The 23,243-nt window shown below is 46.4% G+C and overlaps 1 protein-coding gene across 1 annotated transcript; it reads right to left on the bottom strand.

Annotated features, from left to right (window-relative positions):
* Positions 1 to 8,341: 8,341 nt before the first annotated feature.
* LOC130874727 (60S ribosomal protein L17) lies at positions 8,342 to 8,971 on the bottom strand. Its single transcript, XM_057770182.1, has one exon. It carries the CDS (start codon positions 8,923 to 8,925, stop codon positions 8,371 to 8,373), a length of 555 nt encoding a protein of 184 aa, XP_057626165.1. The 5' UTR covers positions 8,926 to 8,971; the 3' UTR covers positions 8,342 to 8,370.
* Between the last annotated feature and the right edge of the window lie 14,272 nt (positions 8,972 to 23,243).

Below are 23,243 nucleotides of genomic sequence, written 5' to 3'. Positions count from 1 at the left end.
CCAACTGCCTGATCCAAGCAAATCCAAATCAAAACTGAGGCCAGATTTGATTTGAAAGGAATGGTCAGTGGATCCCCAAAAGACATCCCAATGAGAGTGAGGAGGTACAGAAATGACACAGTTCCCATGAGTGAGGCAGAGAAGACCCAAGACTCTGCAATGCCTAGCATCTTAGGAATTCAGAGGTCAGGTTAAGTAGGCATGGGCTGTCCCGTGCATCGTCACACAAAAACAGGGGCTTTGAGCCCGACAGAGACACAGTTGCCTGGTACCAGGACTTTGAGAAAAGCCAGAAGGTGAGGAGAGGACTGTGGTCGAGAAAGAAGCCTCACATCTAGGGGAATGGTCAGAGGCAGGTAGCCCCTCCAGAGATCCAATTGCCAGTGTTGAATGGAAGGAAAAGCCGTGGAGAATGAGAAAGCAGATATGTTGCAGGTGGAAGAGAGCGGACCTGCGGAGGGTGGAGCAGGTGGGTAGGGTCCGGGCGTAAAGTGACTACTTTTCAGTGGGCCGTGCTACTAAGCACACATGCTGTACGCCACAGAGTTGCTGTAAGGGGGGAGGGGGAAAGCGAAAGAGTGAAAGGGTGATATCTCCTTCCATCTAGCGGATCGCTGGCAAATGTTACAAAGGTACCATAAAATATCGAGATATAGAGTGCTGGAAAGTAGCCATTTGGATTGATATCTAAGGGGTATTGAGACCAGGTCTGACTGCAAAGGTTGACACAGTTCCCATGAGTGTGGCAGAGAAACAAGAGCCAAGAGTCTGCAATTCCTAGCATCCCAGGGATACAGAGAGGATTGAATAAGTAGGCACAGGCTGTCCCATGCATCATCATGCAAAGAACAGGCAACAGGTCCCAAACCCAAGAGAGCCGCGGGTGCCTGGTACCAGGACTTGAAGAGGCCAAAAGGTGAGAACCCACACTCGAGAGACAAGTCCTGACTCGTGGGAATTGGCCAGAGGTGGAGAAGAGGGACCTCATCAATCATGCCGGCGACGGATGGAGGGGCCCAGTGATCTGATAGTTGGAGAAGCACGGCTGTCGTATGTGGACTGGGTTCCAGGGTCTCAGGTGGGCAGGAGGAAGCACCAGGAGGGTCTGCCAAGTCTCGTAGCACCAATATTACAATTTATTTAAAAATTGACAAGAAATGCTGCAAAGAGAAGTCATGCCTTACAGCAGGGCTCACATAGGATGTTTATTGGAAGAGGAGAGAGAAGAGGCAGAGAAGTGGGCAGACAATTATAGTGAGGGTAAGGTGGAGGGGTAAGGGGTGAGGTGAAGGGAGGGGAAGGGAGGGAGGGAGAGGGAGTCCTTTAAAAGGGAACATAAGGAGCCGGGCGGTGGTGGCGCACGCCTTTAATCCCAGCACTTGGGAGGCAGAGGCAGGCGGATCTCTGTGAGTTCGAGGCCAGACTGGTCTAAAAGAGCTAGTTCCAGGACAGGCACCAAAAAGGTACAGAGAAACCCTGTCTCGAAAATCAAACAAAAAAACAAAGGAACATAACGAATGTGCATAGGAGGTGCTCTTAGTGGCTGCAGCTGAGGACATATGCTGTCAGGACCCCAAGGGCAGGTCAGGACAGAAGTTTGAATACTAAAACTTTCACCTGTCTGTAGGTAAACCATACTCACACTCACGTATCCCTCTAACTGAGCCTTGAACAATGGTCTCACCACCATGTGCTTGTAGCTTTCCCAACAGACTTTGTTGTCCAGAGAATCGGCCCTCTCCATCTGAGAGCCACAAGCAGAGCTGTGGAAGCGGAAAAACATGGGAGTGAAACAGTGTGGGTTTTGATCCTCTCCCCCAAGAGAATTATCATTGCTCAAACCATGTGGAACTTCTTAGCTGAAGAACAAGAAAAAAAATAAAGAACGGATAAAATATTTATAGAAAAATTATTTCTCACAAGCAGACATTTGTTCTAAAAAGCTTTTAGAAATGTAATTATTGTCTCCTTCTTGGGTCTTTCTGTTTTTAATATGAAACACTTTTTGAAAAAGAGGCCCTGGTTTGATTTCCAGGAAGCAATAATCCATTGTTGCCTCGGGTGGTGTTTAGGAAAGAAATTTGGTCTCAGAAGAGAAAATGCTTCCATTGAAATTGCTCCTGGGGATTCTTCAGTGTTCTTGCAGAACAAGGTTCCTAACCCAGGGGCAGAGTAAGCCAAACATCTCCCCTTTGGGACCTCCCAAAGAATCCCCATCCTATGGGGACACAGCTGGGTGCTTGGTGTCACTTAGCCTCATCTACTGAGTGACTGTGTCATTCCAACTCAAAGAGACAGCTCTGGGCCAGCACTGTTCAACAAAAATAACATGTGAGCCTCACGTGTGAGTTTTAACTTTGTAGCAGTCACATTAAATTTTTAAACATAATCCCATAAAACTAAGCATAATGATGTATTTTATTTAATCCACTGTATCACATCCACCTGTAGAAAATCTAAACATTACTGAGATGGCTTATAGTCTTCTCTCATAGTGTCTTTGAAATTGCTGTGGACCCAAGAGCGTGGGCCCTTCAAGAGTCCACTGACCTCATGCAGTTGGTGGCTGCCATCTTGGAAAGCAGAGTGCTGGATCTCGCTATGGATAGTTTACAGTTCACAGTGAGCAACATGGCCATGCTACTCAGGTAAATCGTGGCTAGTTAGAATGCTAAGGCAGGAACACAACATCTTACCTCTCTCCACTCCGTGTTGCCAAGCTTACTATAATAGTTTGCTGTTAGTTCTAAATGGAAACTAAGTCTGATTCTACCCAATGGCTGGATTATTTGTCTAAACTGCATCCAGTGAACACCTAATATCAAGTCAGGGTTTAGTAGGAACCTGCTAAGTGGTAACTTAAGTCGAAGCATGTGCTTCCTTAATTCCTCCTCTCTCACTAGTTCAATGGCGTGTGTTGGCTGTCATACTGTGCCCAACCAGCCTCATGGGACGATAATGGAAAGGAGATAAAAGTCATTACTGTTAAGGGTATTAGGGTAACACCTAAAATGGAAACCAACATTATTTACTATTCCAAACCATGAGAAGCTGTGCAACCCCAGAAAGCAATCAACACACAATAGTTACACAGATGGAGCAAGGATTCAAATAGAGAAGAACAGATTTCTGTAATGTTCCAGTGTCAACATTTTCTTAACCAAACCTTGACTTGTCATTTTTATTTACAGGGAAGAGAAGAGAGGAGGTGGGAGTGACGAGTGAGCCCCCAGGCTAATAAACAACTGCACTCCATGGAGCCAGGTACACATCACAGGAATGTGGCTCGATATTACCCAGCAATAAACTTCCTGCGATCTTGACAATGGCTCTGCAGAGAGCTTTACATGTGGACCTTATTTTCCAAGTCCAACAGTGTGAGGATCCACAGAGAGCTCCTGCAATATCACCGCCTGGTAACCACTGGGCTATTTCCTTGCACTAATAGCTTTTAGATTAGTGACATTAGCTCCTAGCATTCCCTGGGACACCACTTAAAGCTTACCTTCTTTAAAATGAGGTTTGAGGGCATGGGAATTGAGACATGTGTTATCTTCGTTCTTAAATCATTTTCTCCCAAGTGTTCCCTGAAAACAGAATCCCAACTGCCTCCACTAATTGCTTCCTTTATGTTCCACCAGGTACGCCATACCAACTTCAAGTTCAGTTAGAATACAGGCAAGCTTCATCTCGTCACACTCGGTCCTACTCCACAAGAAGCCATATACTCCATTGAGACAGAGTCAAGGAGAGGGCCCTAGGTTTTGACAGGCTCCAAATGTTACTCTGACTTCGTCACACAAGACAAATACTGCCTGGGTCTAATAACGTGAAAACTCTTCTTGTCTCCGAATCTACTCTTGTTAGCTGCATATATAGAAATAAAGGCAGGCCACCCAGTTGAGAGAGGATACTGGTTCAGGACTTACCATACACAGTGAGGAAATTCACTGCATGCTTTCACTGAGGAAGAGAGGCAGAAGCAGGTAGAAGAATGAGTTTGCCTTGTAATGGGAGAAAGGTAGCCTGAGAAGCAGGGCTTCCGTCCCATGTGATTAGTTAGAGATGACAATGTGTTTGTCAAGGTGAACTAGTCCAATGAGATGGGAAGAAAGACAGAGGTGTGTGCTCTCATAGACACTTCAGCTGAGAAGACAAGGAACTTCTGGGGCTGGGGAATGCACACTTGCTTTATGAATATCAGGATTGTGCATGCATGTGTGTGTGTTTCTGTATTATCAGGTGTATGTGGATGCAGGTGGGTATACACGTGTATACATGAGCAAACGGAGGCCATTCCTCAGCTATGGATTATCTTCTTCTATTTTTTTTTTTTTTTTTGAGACATGGTCTCTCAATGCCTTAGAACTCACAGAGTGGGCTAGGCTGGCTAGCTAGTGAATCTCGGCAACCTGTCTAGCCCTGCTTCCCCAGCACTGGGCTACAAACTAATGCTGCCATGCTCAGCTTTTTTTTTCTAAGTAGAGCTCAGGTCCTAGCAAGCACTTTGCCACCTCTGCTGTATCCGCATCCCTAGCAGGAAGGATTGCTTAGAATCTAAAAGAGATGGGAGTCGACAGGAGAATGCCTCTCAGGTCTAGTGAACACATTCAGAGCTAGCTGAGGAGAAAACAGAGCGGCCCCTTCCATGCGCCTTGGCTCTCCTGGATGTTCTTGGTCCCACTCCAGACAGCTGCAGACACCAACGACTCAGCAGCTGTGGAGAGCAGGAACTCAGTCCAGTCAGATAAGAGTGCTGGCCGCCTGCCGCCAATCAATCAGGAAGCTTTTAAGATGGAAGTGTATGAAATATGTATTAAATACAAAAAAAAATAAAATAAAAAAAAGAATGCAATGAAGTATTCAACTTAGAAGCACTCCAAGGAAGAGGGTCCAGCCTCTCTCATAAGGGCTGCTTTAAAGCCTCACCCCAGGGAGACAAACACACATCTACCTAAGGGACCAATGAGACCCTTTGGGTGAGGGCCCTGTTGTGGGAGAGCGATGGGAAAAGCCTGAAATTTGGTACTCATTTCAACGCCCCCCCCGAACAAATTTCCTCTCTGTAAAAGCAAGAACAACACTCATTTGTGCCATTGTGTTTTGTACAATCACATGCCTTCAGACTGCCATAGTCAGACACTTCCCTGAGGCCCTGTGGAGCAAGGTGAGCATGCTTAATATAACCTTGTAGGTTTTGGTTTCATACAGGCCAAGGAAGAGTATGGAGCTGTGTAATTCTATACTGCTCGAATACTTGTGCAGATCGAGTCTCAATTAAAATGTTTGTTTACTTATCTGCTAATCTCATTATTTTCCTTAAATTCACTTCTCAGTGAGAGTTCAGAATCCAGCATTCAACCATTTCTGAAATATGACCAAAATGGAAACCCGGAGAAAGAGAACGCCTTTCAGCTGGGGGAGTGGAATACACAGAGGCCCAGATGAACGTCTCGAAGTACCTCTTCCCTAATAGAAAACCATTTTCTACAGAGAAGGCAAATGCACAAAGGGGTAACTTTTTAGAATTTTACTAGTGATTTTATCATGGTAAAGTAAGCCACAATCCCGAAGAGAATTCTCACTGTTATTGCTAGAAATGCATAGAGCCTGTATTGATTTTCAGCAGAGTTTGGTATCATTTTTATTATTGCTTTTCACAAAAAGCAAAACAGAAACCACCTGAGCCTCTAAGAGGTAGATCAGATTTTATCTCCCTCCTCCCCCTTTCCAAAGGCAGAAACCACACAAAGTGATTTGCTCTGGGGTCAGCCAGCCTGTTAGTGCTGGGCTGGGGCTAGAGGTTCTGGTCTCTAGCTGTCCACTCTACTGAACTGTCCCTGGAGCTGGGTCCTTGAGCCCTCCCTGGAGACACCCGAGAGGCACTATGTACCTGGTAACTATGCCGACAGACAGCCTTTCTCCCTAATACTCCCCGTTGCGCTAGGCAGAGTTCCTGTGGCACCAGCTGCCTCACCGCCACTGGGACTTTGAAAGGAGGTCCTTTCGGTCCCATTGTAACTAATACCCCACTTGGATGGAGTCCAAGATCCTTCTTGCTCTGAGGTGTCTTTGGTGACAAATAAGTCACAGCATTATTTTTGCTGTGATCTAGCCTTGCTCCGTGGGCTCTTACACAGGCCCTGTTGGTGTCTTCCCAGGGCAGCATGTTCTCCGCAAAGAGAGCAGCTCTCTTGTATCCGTGGGACTGTGTACGTAATAGAGAGTTGTAAGGAGCACTCCTCAGCCCCAGGGTCACACTGTGCTCACGGTGGTCAGAGCAGGGCCATTGCTGAGGCCAGTCCTTCTTGCCTGAAGGCCCTGCCGATAAGTAGAGATGCGTCTTCCGGAAGTTCCCTCAGTGTCAGGTACTGGAGAGAGAACGCACATGCCTGGGAGTGGGGGTATGCCAAGCAAGAACAGAAAAACAGAGAAAACTCGCCGTGCCAATAAAATAAGAGGTGAGCTGCGCCTCACATTTCTGAGCTAGTCTGTTACACCTGTACACAGAACAGGTCATGGCGATGTTGCGCCAAGAGCCCTGTGGGGTACCATTACATGGACAGAGCTCAGGTCATGGAAAGTTCACAATAAAGAACCCCTAGTCTCAATCTAGTGCATCCCCTGGGGCACAGGAAGAAGAGGGGCTATGGAGACAGCAGGACAACATCGTAGGTGCCTGGTCTCTTTGGATGTATGATTTCCCTTTGATTCATGTCTCATTTGATAATAATAACGTTGCCTCAATAAAATGTTTAAATCATTTCAGGAGTCCCCAGAGACTCCCAGATACATTAGCTCCTTCTTTGGCCAGAGTTCTCCCAAACCTGATGAAGTGTTTCTGGGGTCAGTGGGCCTGGGGTCACTACCACTGGAAGAAGTCTCTGACCTTCTGACTCTTTCTATTTAATAGAATTCCTATGATCTGAATGTTTGCCAATGTCTGAATGGGAATTCAGGTTTCTATATGCTAAAATCCCAAGGTAGGGAGGGCAGGAGTCGAAGACTTTGGGTAGTGATTGGAACATAAGGATGATACTCTTAAATTCAGATTACTGCCCATGGGTTAGTTTTTACGTAAATTTGTTGTTTATATGTGCACTTGTATGTGTGTGTGTGCATGTGCGTGTGTAACACACTCCTTCAATTCCAGCACTTGGGAGGCAGAGGCAAGCAGGTCTCTGTGAGTTCGAGGCCAGCCTGGTCTACAGAGTGAGTTTTAGGACTACACAGAGAAACCGTGTCTTGAAAAACAAAACAAAACCAGTGGAAAAATGGCTGATAGTTCAATGACTTGGCATTTTTAGCACTTGCCTAGCGTGAGGGAGGCTCTTGGTCAAACCTCCATTTCTGTGAGAGAAGGAAAGAAAGAAAGAAAGGGAGGCAGGCAGGAAGAGAAGAAAGGCTGAGAGCTGCCTCCCCATCCTCCAGGAAGGCCGTAATGAGAAGACACCTCTAGGGACCGGAAAACCTGCAGCCAGGTGGAGAGCCACTGCTGCCTCCAACTTGGCCTTCTCAGACCCCAGAACCGGGAGGAATAAGTTATTACTTTTATGCCTTTTTTTTTTTTTTTTTTTTTTTTTTTACAGGAACCCACATAGACCAAGTCAAGCATCTTTTGTTTAATTTCTATTTTATCAAAAAGACTGGTCTACGTGATCATGATGCCTGAGAATCCCAAGAGCATTCCCGGGCCAGGCCCTGCTCAGTACAAGAGGCTTGTTTCCTGTTCTCTTCCAGGTTCTCAGTCCTCCACCTCTGCTTTCCAGGACTGTATGTTATCCCTTCTCAACGACCCCTTTAATCCTTTAAAGTAATCTGTCAGGCCTTGCTTTCTCCTCCAGGGCTCCTAGTCTCTCTGTCTTCTCCTCTCCATTGTCTCTCAGCGGTTTTCATCACTTGCCCGTTTCAGTCTGCGACACCATCCTCCCTCCAGTCCTGTTCTTGGGTGCAGACAACCTCATGGTTTACACTAGAATGCTGGGGAATTGAGGCTGGGCTTTCTCACCTGTCTGTCAGCAGCTCTTCATTGTGCCTAAACTAATTTGAAATAAGGCTGCCTTTGCCTCTCTCCTCCCTGTCACTGGAGGCTCCTATTAGTCAACAACTGTTCATCTACTTGACAAGGTACTGTGATGGCCCAAATGGACCCAGTTGGGAAAGCTCCAGTCTGTGACCTTCGAACCCTGGGGGTCTTGGTGTGGAATGGAAAAGCCAAGCAGGAGGAGTGGGCGCGAGGGATGGGACAGTTCCATCACGGAGATGGGTTTACAAGAATCTCGTACGAGTGGCTAGTGAAAATCTCTGTTCTCTTTTTTTTTTTTTTTTTTTTTTTTTTTTACTTTTATCTGCATTTATTTCATGCTGAATTTATTCCCGTGCCATAAGTTTTTGTTTCTTCAGTTTCTTCTGGGATATCTTTTTCTTCTGTGCAACCTCCTCTTCTGGCTTTGGAACAATCTGTTCCTTTTCAGTGAGGATCATCTCGATGTGGCAGGGGGAGCTCATGTATGGGTTAATCCGGCCATGAGCTCTGTAAGTTCGTCGGCGCATCTTAGGTGCTTTGTTCACCTGGATGTGCTCAATGACCAGAGAGTCCACATCTAAACCCTTCAGTTCAGCATTGCTCTCTGCATTTTTCAGCATGTGCAGCAAAAATTCCGCACTCTTTTTTGGCCACCGACCCTGTGTCCAGCCCCACTGTTTGGCCTGGGCGCACCTACCGACTCCACCATTGTACCGTCGGAATGGCACACACTGCTTCTTCAAAGTGACATCTTTCAGATACTTGGTGGCTTTTCGGATATGCATACCCTTGATGGCCTGGGCCGTTTCACGGGTGTTCTTAAAGTGAACCCGAAGGTTTGATCCTCTCGATTTGCATGATTTTGTAGGGTTTTCTGGGTCAAGAGAGTAGCGAACCATCTTCACGGGTCACCTCTGGCCGCTTACAGGAAGAGGAAGTACAAGGGCTACTGGGAGAATTCCGAAAATCTCTGTTCTCAATGCTCACTTTCTCGCTTTTGTTTGCTTCTCAGTTTTAGTTCTTGGAATCATTAACAGCAGATAAACTGATGACCCAAAAGACAGTTTTCTTCTGTCACAAAAGACAACTTCAAATCTTGATAAGCTGGTGGCTGAGAAGAAAGAAGAGATGGTAAGACAAAGAGATGATCACTTGAAGGGGTCTGGGGATTAGACATGTAGAGCAGGGCTCATCCTGAGAGTTCCATCCTGGGCCAGTCCATATTCAGCACAGACAGCACATCTGAAAGGCTGTCCCCACCGGGATGGGTAGAAGTGACGCCCTGAAGCCCCAGCCTCATAGCAAAGCCCACGTTAGAAAGCAGAGCACCCACAGAGGGGCTGGAGGTGAAGTGGAAAACACCAAATTAGGCAGAGATGCTGGGCCCTCTTTCACAAATTAGGCAGAGATTGGAGGCTCTCAGCTGGGTTTGTGACAGCCTGGACAAAGTATGAGTTCAGGGTCAGTCCATGCGCTTTGCAGAGGTTCGCTTGACGGCATTCCGGACTCCAAGGTTTTATTCAGCCAGGGAGCCTGGGACTTAAACATCCTTGAGCAAGCCTCAGGATCTCCCAAATCCTATTATGTCAGGATCTTGGTTCTTTATCTAGAGGTCAGGCAGTGGTGGCACACACCTTTAATCCCAGCATTCAGGAGACAGGCAGATCTCTGTCAGTTCAAGGTCACCTTGGGCTAAATGAGCAGTCTAAAAGAGAAAGAGAGCTCACAACTTTGGTCCCAGCACTTGGGACTCCGTGTCTTATATCCCAGCACCAGGGAGGTGGAGACAGGAGTGACATGGCTGAGCGGAGAGAGGAATATAAGGCGGGAGGAGACAGGAGCTCAGACCATTCAGTCTGAGGATTCATAGAGACAGGATTGCCATTGGATCCGAGGATTCAGTAGAGGTAAGAACTAGTGACTGGCTGCTCTGCTTCTCTGATCTTTCAGCACCTACCCCGATATCTGACTCCCAGTTTTTATTATTAGAATGTGCACTACACCCCTGTTGTTCGAGAGGTCTCACAAGATTACCACAAGCTCAGGCCCAGGACCCCTTGCCCTTCAGGACCTTATCAATGGAGTCCTTACCTTTCTTTCCATCACCATATCTGCCCCCACATCTGAGAATCAAGGATCAGACAGCAAGATGCCATGAAGCCTTCAAGATGCTCATCCTCACCCTCCCATGCCCTCAAGCCCAGAGATGCAAGAGCAGCATTGTCACATTGCAGCTCCGTGTCCAATGGCCCATGGCACTGGTGGCACGCGTGCAAATGAAGCACGAAGCGTGGCACTTGGCTTCCTCTCCTGGGTCTGTCTTCTCTGCCCTGAGTGCTCGGCCTCTCTTGACCACTCATTGCTTACCTTTCTAGCCCGTTGTCTTTGTTCTTGCATTAGGCCTATCCTTGTGTCCAGAGTTCTGGCATCCTGGATAGGCAAATTTAAAGAAGAAACTATCACTACCTATACTGGATGCTTCTACTGCTGCCCTGGGATCTTTCAAATATCCTCATCCTCAGGAGAGGCTGAAGGAATAGGGCTACTAACACTCAAGGTCAAAAGGCTGAATTGGTTAAGAGACTGTAGCAGAGATTAAACACAAGTCCAGGTGCCCAGGGCAGAGAGCAGCTCTGCCTTGGAGACTGGGGTGGCGCGTGCAGGAGTGAAGGTAGACAGGTGTTAATAAGGAGAGTTTCACAGCCAGGCTGGAGACCTGACTGGAGGCTGGAGTATTGCGACTTTGGGACATAACTGTCAGGGGAACTCTGTTTTCCTTCTCTGAGCAGAAGGCTTCTTCAGGAACCTATTGGTCACGCTCTGGCTTCAGTGCCCCACAGCTCACCGACTCATCACAATGGGACTGGCCTTGACTTCGTGGGCACTGAGCCCTAACAAGAGTGTGTAACCACTCTGCACATCCTGAGCCGTGAAAGGAAGGCAAGGGGCAGATACCAGGCTGGTGCCCGCATGACTAATGGGGAGCATCAGCCACACCCCCCTAGAAACCAGAGCCTAATTAAAACCAACCTGAGCACTAAAAATAGGATAGGGAGAGGAGGAGGGGAGGCAGAAACGAAATTCGTTTCTGACCGTAGGGACTGCAAAGTCTTGTCTCTTCCCTAGGTTGACCAGAGTGGTTGGTTGTGCAACCTGCGGGCCTTAGCACTGCGCTTCTTATCTGGGCTGACAGTTAAACGGACAGCAGAGCAGGCTTCCCCACAATGAGGCTGAAATAACCCAGGCACAGGGCCAGGCCTGGCGTGGGATCGGGTGTTTGCAGGTATATACTTAGAAGGAATCGCTCCTGCAGTAGGTCCTTGCTGTAGACACTTTCCTAGCCAGATTAAGAGGTCCTGGAACTATATCATAGTGGCAGCTGTGACTATGCACACACTCACACACACACTTGCACATGCATGTGCACACACACTCACACATGCGCATGCACACGCGCACATGCACACACACTCATACACACACTCACACACACGCACACACATGCATGTACACACACGCACACACGCATGCACTCACACACACTCACACATGCACGTGCACACACACTCACACACACTCATGCACACACACGCTCACACATGCACACACACACATACACACACACATTCTCATACCTTACAGTTCCCTTTAGTCCTCTGCTCTCCAGTGAGAATGGAAAGTCAAGTTAATAAGTTAGGGACCTTATCACACCCTTGAAAGATAAGGAGAGCTAGCAGCTGGTGACAAGCACTGTCCTTGGTCAGAAATCTGGAGACATCTTTGAAAATCAATGCTTATTATGGTTGGGTGAAGAGAAGCAGGCCTGTGTCCACTGGCCTGGCCTGCCCCCTTGACGAGGGGTCGTGGCTGTACACTGGAGGTTATTTGGGTATGCAGGCTGTCCTTGCTCCTTCTCATGGATTCCAGCATCCCAAGCTTGCTTGAGGCTACAGCCCTTCCAACTCTTTATTGGCTTCCTTCACTTGAACATTCAGAAGATGTCAGTGCGTGCTGGAATGCACTTGATAATTGAAGTCAGGGCTTAAGGAAACAGCTCAGTGGTAGAGCCCTTGCAAGATCTTGTGTTTCTTTCCTAGCACATATCTTTTCCAAATCATAAGATTAAGAATTCCTAAAATGACTGTTTTATGATGACTTCTTTTAAATTTTTTTAATTTAGCAATTTTAAATCGCATGCATGTGTGTGCTCTCATCTCCCTCTCTCTGTTCTCTGCTGCCACCTCCTCTTCTGCCTTCCCTTCGCCCTCTTTCTCTTCCACTTTAAGTATCAAATTCCTTCAATCTTTAAGTATCAAATTCTGTCTTCTATTTTTATTTTTTTGTTCTGTTTTTAGAGGTACAGTATTTCTAGATAGCCCAGTTTGGCTTTGAACTCTTGATCCTCCTGCTTCCACTTTCCCATTGCTAGGATCCCCAGGTGTGTGTGACCACACCCACTCTTAAAGTACTTATAGTGTTCTTGCTCACCCGACACCTTAAGGGTGACTTCTATGCTGTTTTCTAACCCAGTGTTGGCTTTGTCTTGGCTTTTTGCAAACAGTGTCTAGCTGTAAGATTCATCCTTTCATCACCAGGACCAAACTTAGTCACTAAGACTAATTGCTCAGTTCAGTGATAAATTATAGACCTGGGCTCAACTGGGTGTCTAGAGTCATCCTGACTGAGGTTGCAGCCTGGCTGCCTCTGAGCTATGTCTCCTCGGCTACATCCCTGGCACCAGTTAGTTGGCTTCAGGCTCCAAACCAGATGAGTACAGCCCCCTTCACGCGTGCACCACTGACCTTCCTGTCTCAGGCTTGATTTTCCTGTAGGTTAAGTTGGTGACCACAGCCTGAATGAGTATCAGCCTCCTCTGCAGATGGAGGAGCTGGCTTCAGTTGGGGAGAGGAGCTTACCTGATGGGTGACCGCTGGATGATTTTCACTTCTTGGTCCAGAAGCCTGCCACATCTTAGAGGCACCAGTGTCATGAGCCGGTTGTGGAAAGTGGAAACGGGCAGGATGTGGTTTGAACTGACAAAAGTGGAGCAAATCACTCATCTCTGGTGGTTGTCAGGGATACTGGGGGGTGGGAGAGGCTATACTTATTGTACAGCCATATGGCCATTCTAAGTCTAGAGCAGCCAGATACCTTCTTCATATTAGGGTAGCACTAACATCAACAACCATCACACACTCAATCACTGAAAGACAACAGCAAAGTAGCAGAAAACCCTTTGTATCGAAATAGTGCCAAACACTCAACAAATTTTTGTGTACATTTGTTTTCAAAGCAGCCTAAAGAGCTGTGTTCACAGTCATAGATTCAGTTAAAAATTTTAACTAGGACTATGGTTGTGATCTTAGAGGGTGAAAAAATTGTCTAGTACATGCTGGTCTCAGATCTGAGTGGGACTGGGCCTGACTAATGTTTGGATGGAAGGAAGTAACAAAACAGGCGCCAGAATCTTGAGATTCCTGATGCTGGACCCAAAGCCATTAAATGCTTCTTCTGGACTACAAACAGAACCCCAAACTTAGAACAAATCTGGCCAAAGACAGTTCAGCTCCACTCTGGCATCATAACACTCACCCCAGCCTTGACTGGGACCTGTCTCTGTATGCCAGGGTGTCATGAAGGCCTTCCATGTGCCCCCACAGCACGACTTCTGGCTGTCCTACAGAGACAGCAAATAACAGATAAATGAACAATGATTTCTAAGCAATGTGAGCATCTGTGAGTCTACTAGTGTGCTTGTTGATTTGTGTCAATACAGCTGTCCTATGTTGCTTCTACCAGGACTGTCCTTGGTGTGTTGGTCATCAACTGACATTTTTGTTGAGAAGAATAGATCAGATGAAGAACCATCCTGCTGTCCCAGATGACTGGCTGGCTTTGCTGCATCTTGGGTAGGGCGCCTTCTGACTGACTTGGGAGAAGCCACATGGTATATCTGGGTCCCAGCATCCTCAGGTCAAATCCAGGTGATTATGCAAAACCCATCACCATGGGTAGACATGAGATGATATCGTTGGTGAGACTGCTACACAGAGCTGGGTATGAAGGAAGCACCCGAGAAGAAGCAGCTCCGTTTTTTAAGGCTCTTTCAGCAGCATAAGCATCTTTAAATCATGCAGTCTTATCCTGTTTGTTTCCTGGCATAAACATGATCCAGCATAGCCAACTTTGTTTAATGTTTGCCTGGCTTTCTTCCCTCTGTTTTCTGTCTCTGGGGAGGCCAGGGGAGGAAGGACATCCATTTTCACAAACACTGCCTCTTGGTGCCTCGGAGCAATCTGCAGCACCGAACTGAGATGGCTTTTCATTTTTAGCATCCATGAGGATTTCGTGCATAAAGAGTCTATACCACACATCAGCGAGGAAGGAAGGACCTCTCAAGCAATGGAACCGGGTTAACTACCTAATTATTTAGAAAAATGTGATTCTACAACCAACCAACAAACAAAACCTAACATTTATCCTACACTCCAAATCTCACAGATGGATCAGAAAGTACTCCGTTAAATCTATAGGCTTCAGAAAGAGAAGCTGTGATTATCCGTGGGTGTGGCCCTACGTGGGTGTGGCCCTACGTGGGTGTGGCCCTACGTGGGTGTGGTCTGGGATGTAAAAGGGATGAAGCTCAGCTGTTTCTGCAGTTACAGGAAATGTGGACCGCTGGTGGCCAGTGGCTAATCATCTTAACTCCTGTCTTTTCACACCAGCCTGCCTCCCTTCCAGGAAATGCAGAAAGCTCTTTATCCAATAGCCTAAGAAGGCAGGACAGAACCTCCCCTAAGACCTCATGGTTGCCCAGAGAATTCTGTACTTGAATTTTTGGTGAACCGGGTTATCTAACCATAAAGTAATAGAAAGCACAGGAATTTGATCATATAAAATAAAAGTGCATGAAAATCACAAATGAATAAAATCCAAGGGCAGAGTCAGACTGGTTTAAACTTATTCCCCTGGGTTCTTTGCTGTTTTATTTTCTTTAAAGAGCTCTTTGTATAAGAAGGAATTAGCACTTTGGCTCTGGCATATCATATACCACGTTTCTACTTGCTTATGGAATCATTTTTTTTTGTATTAGAGAAACTTGGAAATTCTTTGCAGTTTACTTAAGTCTAACGAATTAATTATAAGATGACTTCATCGTACATATATCTACACAGCCACCTTCAATGTCACCTGAGACCCGACCCTTGCTGGGGTAACATGAAGTGCACTGCAGAACTTCCTGGGGGATTACACAGAATTTTACATCCGTGTTCTGAGCCGTAAAGGGGGAGAAAGGGCTAGTAACTATTTTTATTAGAATTTAGACAGATGGTTGTCAGTCTTAGGGTCTATTTGCTTTTCAGAGCATGTGTTTATTTCCCCCTAAAAATACCAAGTAGCTTCCTTGAAGCCGTCACACCCAGGAGCGTGTGGACTGGAAGTCCTGGGTGTTGGGAGATGTCGCCCTTCAAATGTCTTCTCCATCCCTGCAGCCAAGCCATCAATATTCCATTATTCTTAGCTAAGTTGGCCAGGTAGAAGTCCGCCGTCCCCCAGTAAACAGTAAAATGGGTAAGACCAGCCTGGAGGCACAAGCCTGTATCCCAGCTGCTCAGGAGGCTGAGACATCAAGATGGAAAATTCAAGGCCAGCCTGCACAGCAGACAGAGTTCAAGGTCAGCTTGGGTAGTTTAGTGCAATTGTAGCTCAGAATTTTCAAAAGTAAAACAAGGGCTTGGGGGTAGAGTTCAGTGGTAGCAAACTTGTACTTAGTATGCAAAAGTACCTAGGTTTAATTCCAGTACAGAAAATAAATAAATACATACATATATGAAGAAATACATTTAATTAAATACTTTCTTAAAATTATTAAAATTTAAAATTTTTAAAAATGCAAACAAGCAAAACAAGAACAAAACTAAAATAGGCAACCCCCAGAATGCAGGGCCTTTACACCATCCACTGTCTCTGAATCACATGACTAGCTTATAGTTATTAAGAAACCATTTTTTTAAAGACAGCAGGTGATTTGTTAAAGTTAGGAGCTGAGCTAAATGTACAAGGTCTTTTAGTTCACCTGCCGGATGTTTGGGGACATGGAGGTCAGCTGTAAAGCCATTCTGTGTCTAGATACAGAGAAGACATCTGGTTCCTGAGCAAATCTGGCTGCTTAATGAATTTCCTGCCTAGGAGAGAGACTGCCAGCAACCCAGACCTCAGACACAGTACGTCCTTCATTGGAGTTAATATCGTGTCTGAAAGTACATTCAGTCTGGGTGACACAATATGTAAATAGAAAATTATATTCACAGCCCGATTCCAAGTGATCAATTTAAGAGCCTGGTGGAAGCTGGAAGCCGCCAAACTGAAGCTGTGATGCTATTGGAAGCAGGAACTGGGTGACTTCACACTGCCTACTGCAGGATGCCTTGCTTTTAGTACAGCAGTGCCCCTTGCAGGAAGTCACTGGGAAGCACTACTCCAGGGCTGAGCTCCCTCCCAGTGAAACTGCTCAGTGAAACTGGCCAGCATTAGAGGACAGAGATCCAGGACATCAAAACAGGGACTCGGGTATCGGTTCAAAGGCGAATGGCTGGGCCTAGATGCTGCGTGGGACGTGAGGTTTTTTCACAGCTGTGCTTCTCTTCAGCTATTGGAAACCGAGCTAGATGGACAGCATATACCTCCTTTAAGGAATCATGCTTAAGCAAACAAGAACATCTTGATATTCTTTCTTATTAAGAAAAACATATAAATGAACAGGCTTCTTCTTACTACATGTAGGTAAACATCTTCAGCCCCCAGGAAGCACCAGGACAAAAGGAAGCATACAAACCCTATCATGAAGGACTTGGGATGTGTGGGGTCCTTCAGAAACTCCTTTTAGCGTTGTTTTTGTTTTGTTGTTTTAAACAGAGCTAAGAGCTAGACAAGGAAGTACTTTAACAGTTTCTCTGGTATTATTTTCCAGCTCAAGAAAGGCGCTCTCCAGGGGCCGTGGGCTGTGTAGGAACCCCTGATCTGATGGTTCATGTTGTGTGGCCCTGTTTTATCCCCTGCCCTGGGAGCCCAGTCTCTTGAGGACCAAAGGTGAATGACGAATGTCTGTGCAATGAACAGTGGCTTGGGTACCTCTCTCCTGTACCCTTTGGGACTATAACAATCTCCCTTTCTTCCTCTTTGCCCCAGCCTCCTAGGCTGTACGGAAGCAGCCACAGCTGTCTCGGCTGCCATGTTGCCCACACATGGTTTCCTGCCACAGTCTCTCTCCCACCTCCCTCCTCCCTCACTGCTCTTGCCATTTCCTCTTCTGTTGCTTCTTTTGCCTTGTGGATGCTTCTATAACTACCCTATGTATTTAATGTTTTTGTTTAAAATACTTAGTAGAGGTCTGGAAAGGTGGCTCAGTGGTCAAGAGCTCTTTATGCTCTTCCAAAAGACCCGAATTCAGTCCCCAGCTCCCACATTGGGGAACTCACAACTGCCTGTAATCACACACAGTTGCAGGGAATCTGACAGCCCTTTCTGGCCTCCACAGGCACCCACATCTGTGTGTATACATCATACATACATACATACATACATACATACATACATACATACATACACTGGACCTTGATGAAGACACCATCTCCGAGCTCCTCAGATCCTCAGCCAGAACCCTTCTATTTTTCTGTTTCTTGTGGGAATCAGGAACTGGGGATAATAAGGGAATTGTAGATAGGAAAATACAGTGCATGTTGTGACAGAAACAGACAGCAAGGAGTACAGACAGTCACAGTTACAAGGAATAAGCCAAGAAGGTCATTTCTGACATGTCAAGAGGTTATCTGAAGGGTAAAATCAGTGATAGATGCAAAGTCTTTCTCACGGGTAGAGCAAATGTGATGTAGACTGCCCAACCCCCTCCTCAAATGAGGGAGCTGCTTCTCCACAGCGCTCCCTTCCTGGCCATGATGCCTGCTTCGCTACACACCATGCACACATATGCCAGATACATTACACACACACACACAATGTACATATGCCAGATATACCACCTATACATAACACACACAAATTACATACAAGCACCAGGCATATCAACAAACCACATACACAGAACACACCACACTCTCATGTACCACATTACAAATCCATACCTCAGGCCCATTAATCACACGTGCTAGATGCACATCATACACATGTTACACACACGCACACACATTCCACATTTTACATACACGCACATACCACACAGTACCCATCATACATACCACACTAAACCATATATGATATATACCAAATATCCTATATATCACAAATACACCACACACATGCCCCATCCACATCTAGATAGTACAACACACGCATATACACCACACACACACACACACACACACAGAGGCTTCTTTTTATATGGTAGCAAAAGGTGATGCACCCCTGTTCCATAGAACTTCCAGGATACTCATTTCAGCCAGACATCAACGGTAAATAGTTTGGGAATATATGAGGAATCCAAATCTAGCGATGACCCTGGGAGGAAGGAGACCGTCTTCTAGATTGGCCCTGCTCCACCTGAAAGTATTTATCCTGTGGCTTTAACATCTTCAGTCTTCAAACCACGAGAAGCTGCCAGTCTAGAACAACAGGATAAATTGAACACTTATTTTTCACTTGCTAATGTGTTTGTTCCTACTAGATACAAAATGGACAGAATTTCTGCTCCTTTTCTGAGCTGAGAAAGAAAGGACAAATGGGCAGAAGAGGAGAGGAAGGAGGGTAGGAGGGTAGGAGGGTAGGAGGGTAGGGAGGGTAGAAGGTAACAAGCTCCTGGAGCAGACAGTGTCTGTTGAGTTGGGCTGTGCCTGCATCCACCTGGAATCCCTGAAAGATCTGCCCCCAATGCAGGAAACCTGCTCATCATTCCTGCTTCCTCTTAGAACACTTGAAAATGATTTTCAGAGGAAGTATGTAACATTCCAAGTGTCCACAGCTTGAATGAGAAGCAGGGGACTCCTAGCCTGAGGTGCTGAGGGAACACACAGATGTGGCACCTGCTGTCTGTCTACCAGCCTCAGCTGACAGTGGGAGCAGGGCTCCTGGACTGGCCTGCCTCCCAGCTGGTCTGACTTATCTCACCTTTAAGCTAGTCAAAAGTTTTAAGCCATTCATAGTCAACTCCTCTAACCCAGACAGAAATTCCAGGAGAGCAGAAGCCCCTGAAAACTCTAAACACCAATTAGGAAAATCCTAAATTACAGAGTTCTTACTCCACAGAGAAATGCAGAGTATAATTTAATCTCCACCAAAAACCTACAACAGGCTTTCTGTTCTCCATCTGCAAAACGCATTCTTCCACTTGCAGGCACTTCCGAGAGCATTTCTGGACATGAAAACGAGACAAAGACGGTCAGTTAAATGCCAAGCCTGACAGCCAGTAAGAATGGAGGGGAAGGGGCAGGGAGAGGAGAGGGAGAGAAGAGAAGAGGGGAGGGGAGGGGAGGAGAGGGAAGGAGGGAGGGAAGAGAGGGAGGGAGGGAAGAGAGGAGAGGGATGGAGGGAGGGAGAGAGAGAGAGAGAGAGAAGAGAAAGAAGAGAAGAGAAGAGAGGAGAGGAGAGGAGAGGAGAGGAGAGGAGAGGAGAGGAGAGGAGAGGAGAGGAGAGGAGAGGAGAAGAGAAGAGAAGAGAAGAGAAGAGAAGAGAAGAGAAGAGAAGAGAAGAGAAGAGAAGAGAAGAGAAGAGAAGAGAAGAGAAGCGAGACCGGGAAGAAGGCGGAGAGGGCATGTGAGAGAGAGAAGGAGGGAGAGAAGGAACATTTCTTTCTCTCTCTTGTGGTGGAACCAAGTGTCTTGCACACGCCATGTAGAAAGCGCTACTGCAGATAGAGTGTACGATGAAACCACTATGTTCCAGTAGTTCCAGTCCAGCCAGGGATAATAACTTACTCCACACCTCAAGCAATCTCCAGCTGTGGCAAAGCCCGGAGAAGGGCGAGAGGTGAGAGCTGGGGGAGAGAGCCTTCCCGGTGGATATGCCCTGAACTGGACCATGGAGAGAGAACCTGGCAGGAAAGATAGCCACAGAAGCCCCTGCTGGCACCTATGCTAGGAAATCTCCTGGTCTCAGCAAGGTCCACTGCCCTCTAAACCTCCCTGTGAGCGGCCATGTATCTCAGAGTACCTCCCCAACGAGTCAGGCACAAGTCCCATCCCGTCGCCGAGCTCAAAGTCTCCCAGAGGTCTACAAGTTTCTGCATCACCAACCCAGAATACAGTGCCTAGGACAAGAGATGACCTCAGGTGTAGACTGAGAAGAATATTTACTGGGGTGCAAGAGGGGTTCACCACCATCGCCTGTGTTCTTGCGGACTGGAGAGTGGAGAGAGATGCTCATAAGGTCTCCCTCGAGAAACAGCTATTGGCAACAAAGGAATGATGAGGATGGGAGAAATAAAATAGTCTTTCCCAGGGAAGAGCACACCAATTTGATATCCTATACTAAATGGTCAGCCTAAAACATATGCAGTAACAGGCTGAGCAGGCTGTATTTCTATATTTAGAAACACACACGTGTGCATGTGCGTGCACGCATATACCCCCGCCCCCCCTCACCAGTAGTTAAAGAAAAGGGGTCATACGTTTAGAGTGGGGTTGGGAAAGGGAGGAGGAGAAATTATATCATATTAGAATAAAAACAGTATTTAAAAAACAGACCCATCCAGTGGGAACTCAGTACAGGTGGGAAGACTACACAGGGTTTAAGGCAGTGCCAGCCGTGAGGGTCCTGGCCCATCTCTCAGTGGCCCTCTGGTATTTAAGGAGTGCCAGCTCTGAGGGTCCTGGCCCGTCTCTCAGTGGCCCTCTGGTATTTAAGGAGTGCCAGCTCTGAGGGTCCTGGCCCGTCTCTCAGTGGCCCTCTGGTATTTAAGGAGTGCCAGCTCTGAGGGTCCTGGCCCGTCTCTCAGTGGCCCTCTGGTATTTAAGGAGTGCCAGCTCTGAGGGTCCTGGCCTGTCTCTCAGTGGCCCTCTGGTATTCCCCATCTTAATTGGGTTGTTGAGTCTTGGCCTGTCCCATCCAGGTTGCCCATAAAGATCTAACCACATAACCAATGGGCTCTCCACTGGGTCAGATCCGAGTTTTCCTCCTATTTCAGTATGTGCATCATGGGTAAAGCCCACCTCAGGCACAGGTCTCCTCAGAATGTCCCTCTCTCCTGGGTGTCCACCTGCTAGAGGCAGCCAGGGCTTTCCAGTGTCAGGTAGTGACTCGGTCATACTTCCATGTTTTTTAGACTGTAGGGACTTCCTGGCTCTGGCTCAAGCTGGCTTTTATTGGCTCATAACAGGCAAGAGGGCCTAGATTTGTGTTTTGGGAAGATATCCCCAGTTTTGATAGGTTTTAGTTGTAAGGGATCTCCTACGTTAGTGAGTCACTTTTTATAGATCCCTTCTCATGTGCGCCCAGCTGCGACACTTATCCCCAGCTAGTCATCCCGACATCGGGACACACAGAGACACAGGTCTGAGAAAGATGACCATGCATGCAATGGGAGAAGAACAGGGTGCAGGGAAAGCCTGAACTAAGAGTCCACAGAGGCCCCTGAAGTGAGGTAGTCAATCTGTCTATCATTATTCATAAGATAAAATACATTTTCTTATGAGTTACTTGAATTTTTAAAATATTTATTTCATTGCACATCAGAAGCAAGTTTTTATATACTTGTTCCAACAGGAGATGGCATGTATAAATCATGTGATTAAGTTATTACAAGGTAAATCATGAACATCTGTGTGGATGAGAGCCCGAAGTTATGACGCTGGTGATTTGCTACAGTGCTTGATGTTAGCTCATTTTACACAACATTTACAGAGAGCCACGAGACTGTGCACAAACTGTCACCTCACTTCATCCCTGAGGCCACCAAGACAAGGGCTCTAGACTCTGCCTCCACACCCCTCGTTTTCATACAATATAGCCATGTATAGGACACATCAAATTCATACAATAAAGGCATGATAAGGAATAACTGATTCAAAACAAACAGCAAACGTTATCTATTCTTTTAGCCATTTGCTGCCAAAATGTGACCCAAACTGGACCAAACTTTGCAAATGTCCCATATACTCAGGGCGAGTTCCTTTTGCCTTTCCATTTACAAGGGGAGGGATATGCTCCAACAGCTGTGGGTTTCCCAGTTGTATTCATCTTCTTTAACATCTAGGAATATTTGTTTTGTGTGTATGTGTGTTCCCTTGTGTGTTCAAGGGTCATAGCAAACATGTTGCGGTCAGAAGACAACTTGAAGGAATTGGTTCTCTCCTTCCATAATGTGGGGCCTGGGATCAAACTGAGGTCCCCAGACTATGCATGAAACAACTTTACCCCCAGAGTCATCTGCCAGATTGCATTTGTACTTCGTCCTAGCTTGAGTCCAGAATGTCTCTAAGCCTGCTCAGTTCCTTGGACGATGCTAATTCCCATCTAATTTGTAATTAACACATTTGCAGCCATTTACGTTTGGGTACTTGGCTGTGGATTACTCTAAGTAATTGTGAGAAGCCAGGAGTGTTTGTATTATCAGTTTCCAGAATATTTTAATAATCTAGCATTAGAATATTCAAATATTGTAGCGATGGGTGTGTGAATAAGTGATGCTAAGAGCCACAACAGGAAGCACCATCCGAGCTACCTCGGACCATTATTTTGTGATGTGTTACACACATGAGTCAGACTTGTCCGATTGGTAGTTATGAAATGATCTCATTTCATTACTAAGTGCCCACCTTAAATCATCCCGCAATGTTGAACTCAGTCTTGAAATCATACCAATGTATTCCAGCCACTTGTCAGTCCTGTGCTTCCTGGGAACTTTCAGAAAGCCATGTTTGCTGATCACAAAGCTATGATTTACAAAGACTAATTCTATGGACTTAGAAAATGGGCCAATTAGAGCTTGTCTGACCTACAGAAGCGTCTTCATTTTACAGGGCAGGAGCCAGATGAGTGTCCATCAACTCAAGGCTCTCCTGCATGTTAAGATAAAATTCAATTTGCAGAAATGCTTTTATAAATGGATTTTTACTGAGCTCTACATTTTTCTCTGCTCCCTCCCTGCCTCTCTCCTCCCCCTCAACCCTCCCCCAAGGTCTCCATGCTCTCAATTTACTCTGGAGTGAGTACATGTGATAATTGTCTTTCTGGGTCTGGGTTACCTCACTCAAAATAATGTTTTCTA

This window comes from Chionomys nivalis, chromosome 5 (assembly GCF_950005125.1).
Source record: "Chionomys nivalis chromosome 5, mChiNiv1.1, whole genome shotgun sequence".
NCBI lineage: Eukaryota > Metazoa > Chordata > Mammalia > Rodentia > Cricetidae > Chionomys > Chionomys nivalis.
Note: the sequence above shows the minus strand (reverse complement) of the source record. Positions and strands in the feature narration are given on the sequence as shown.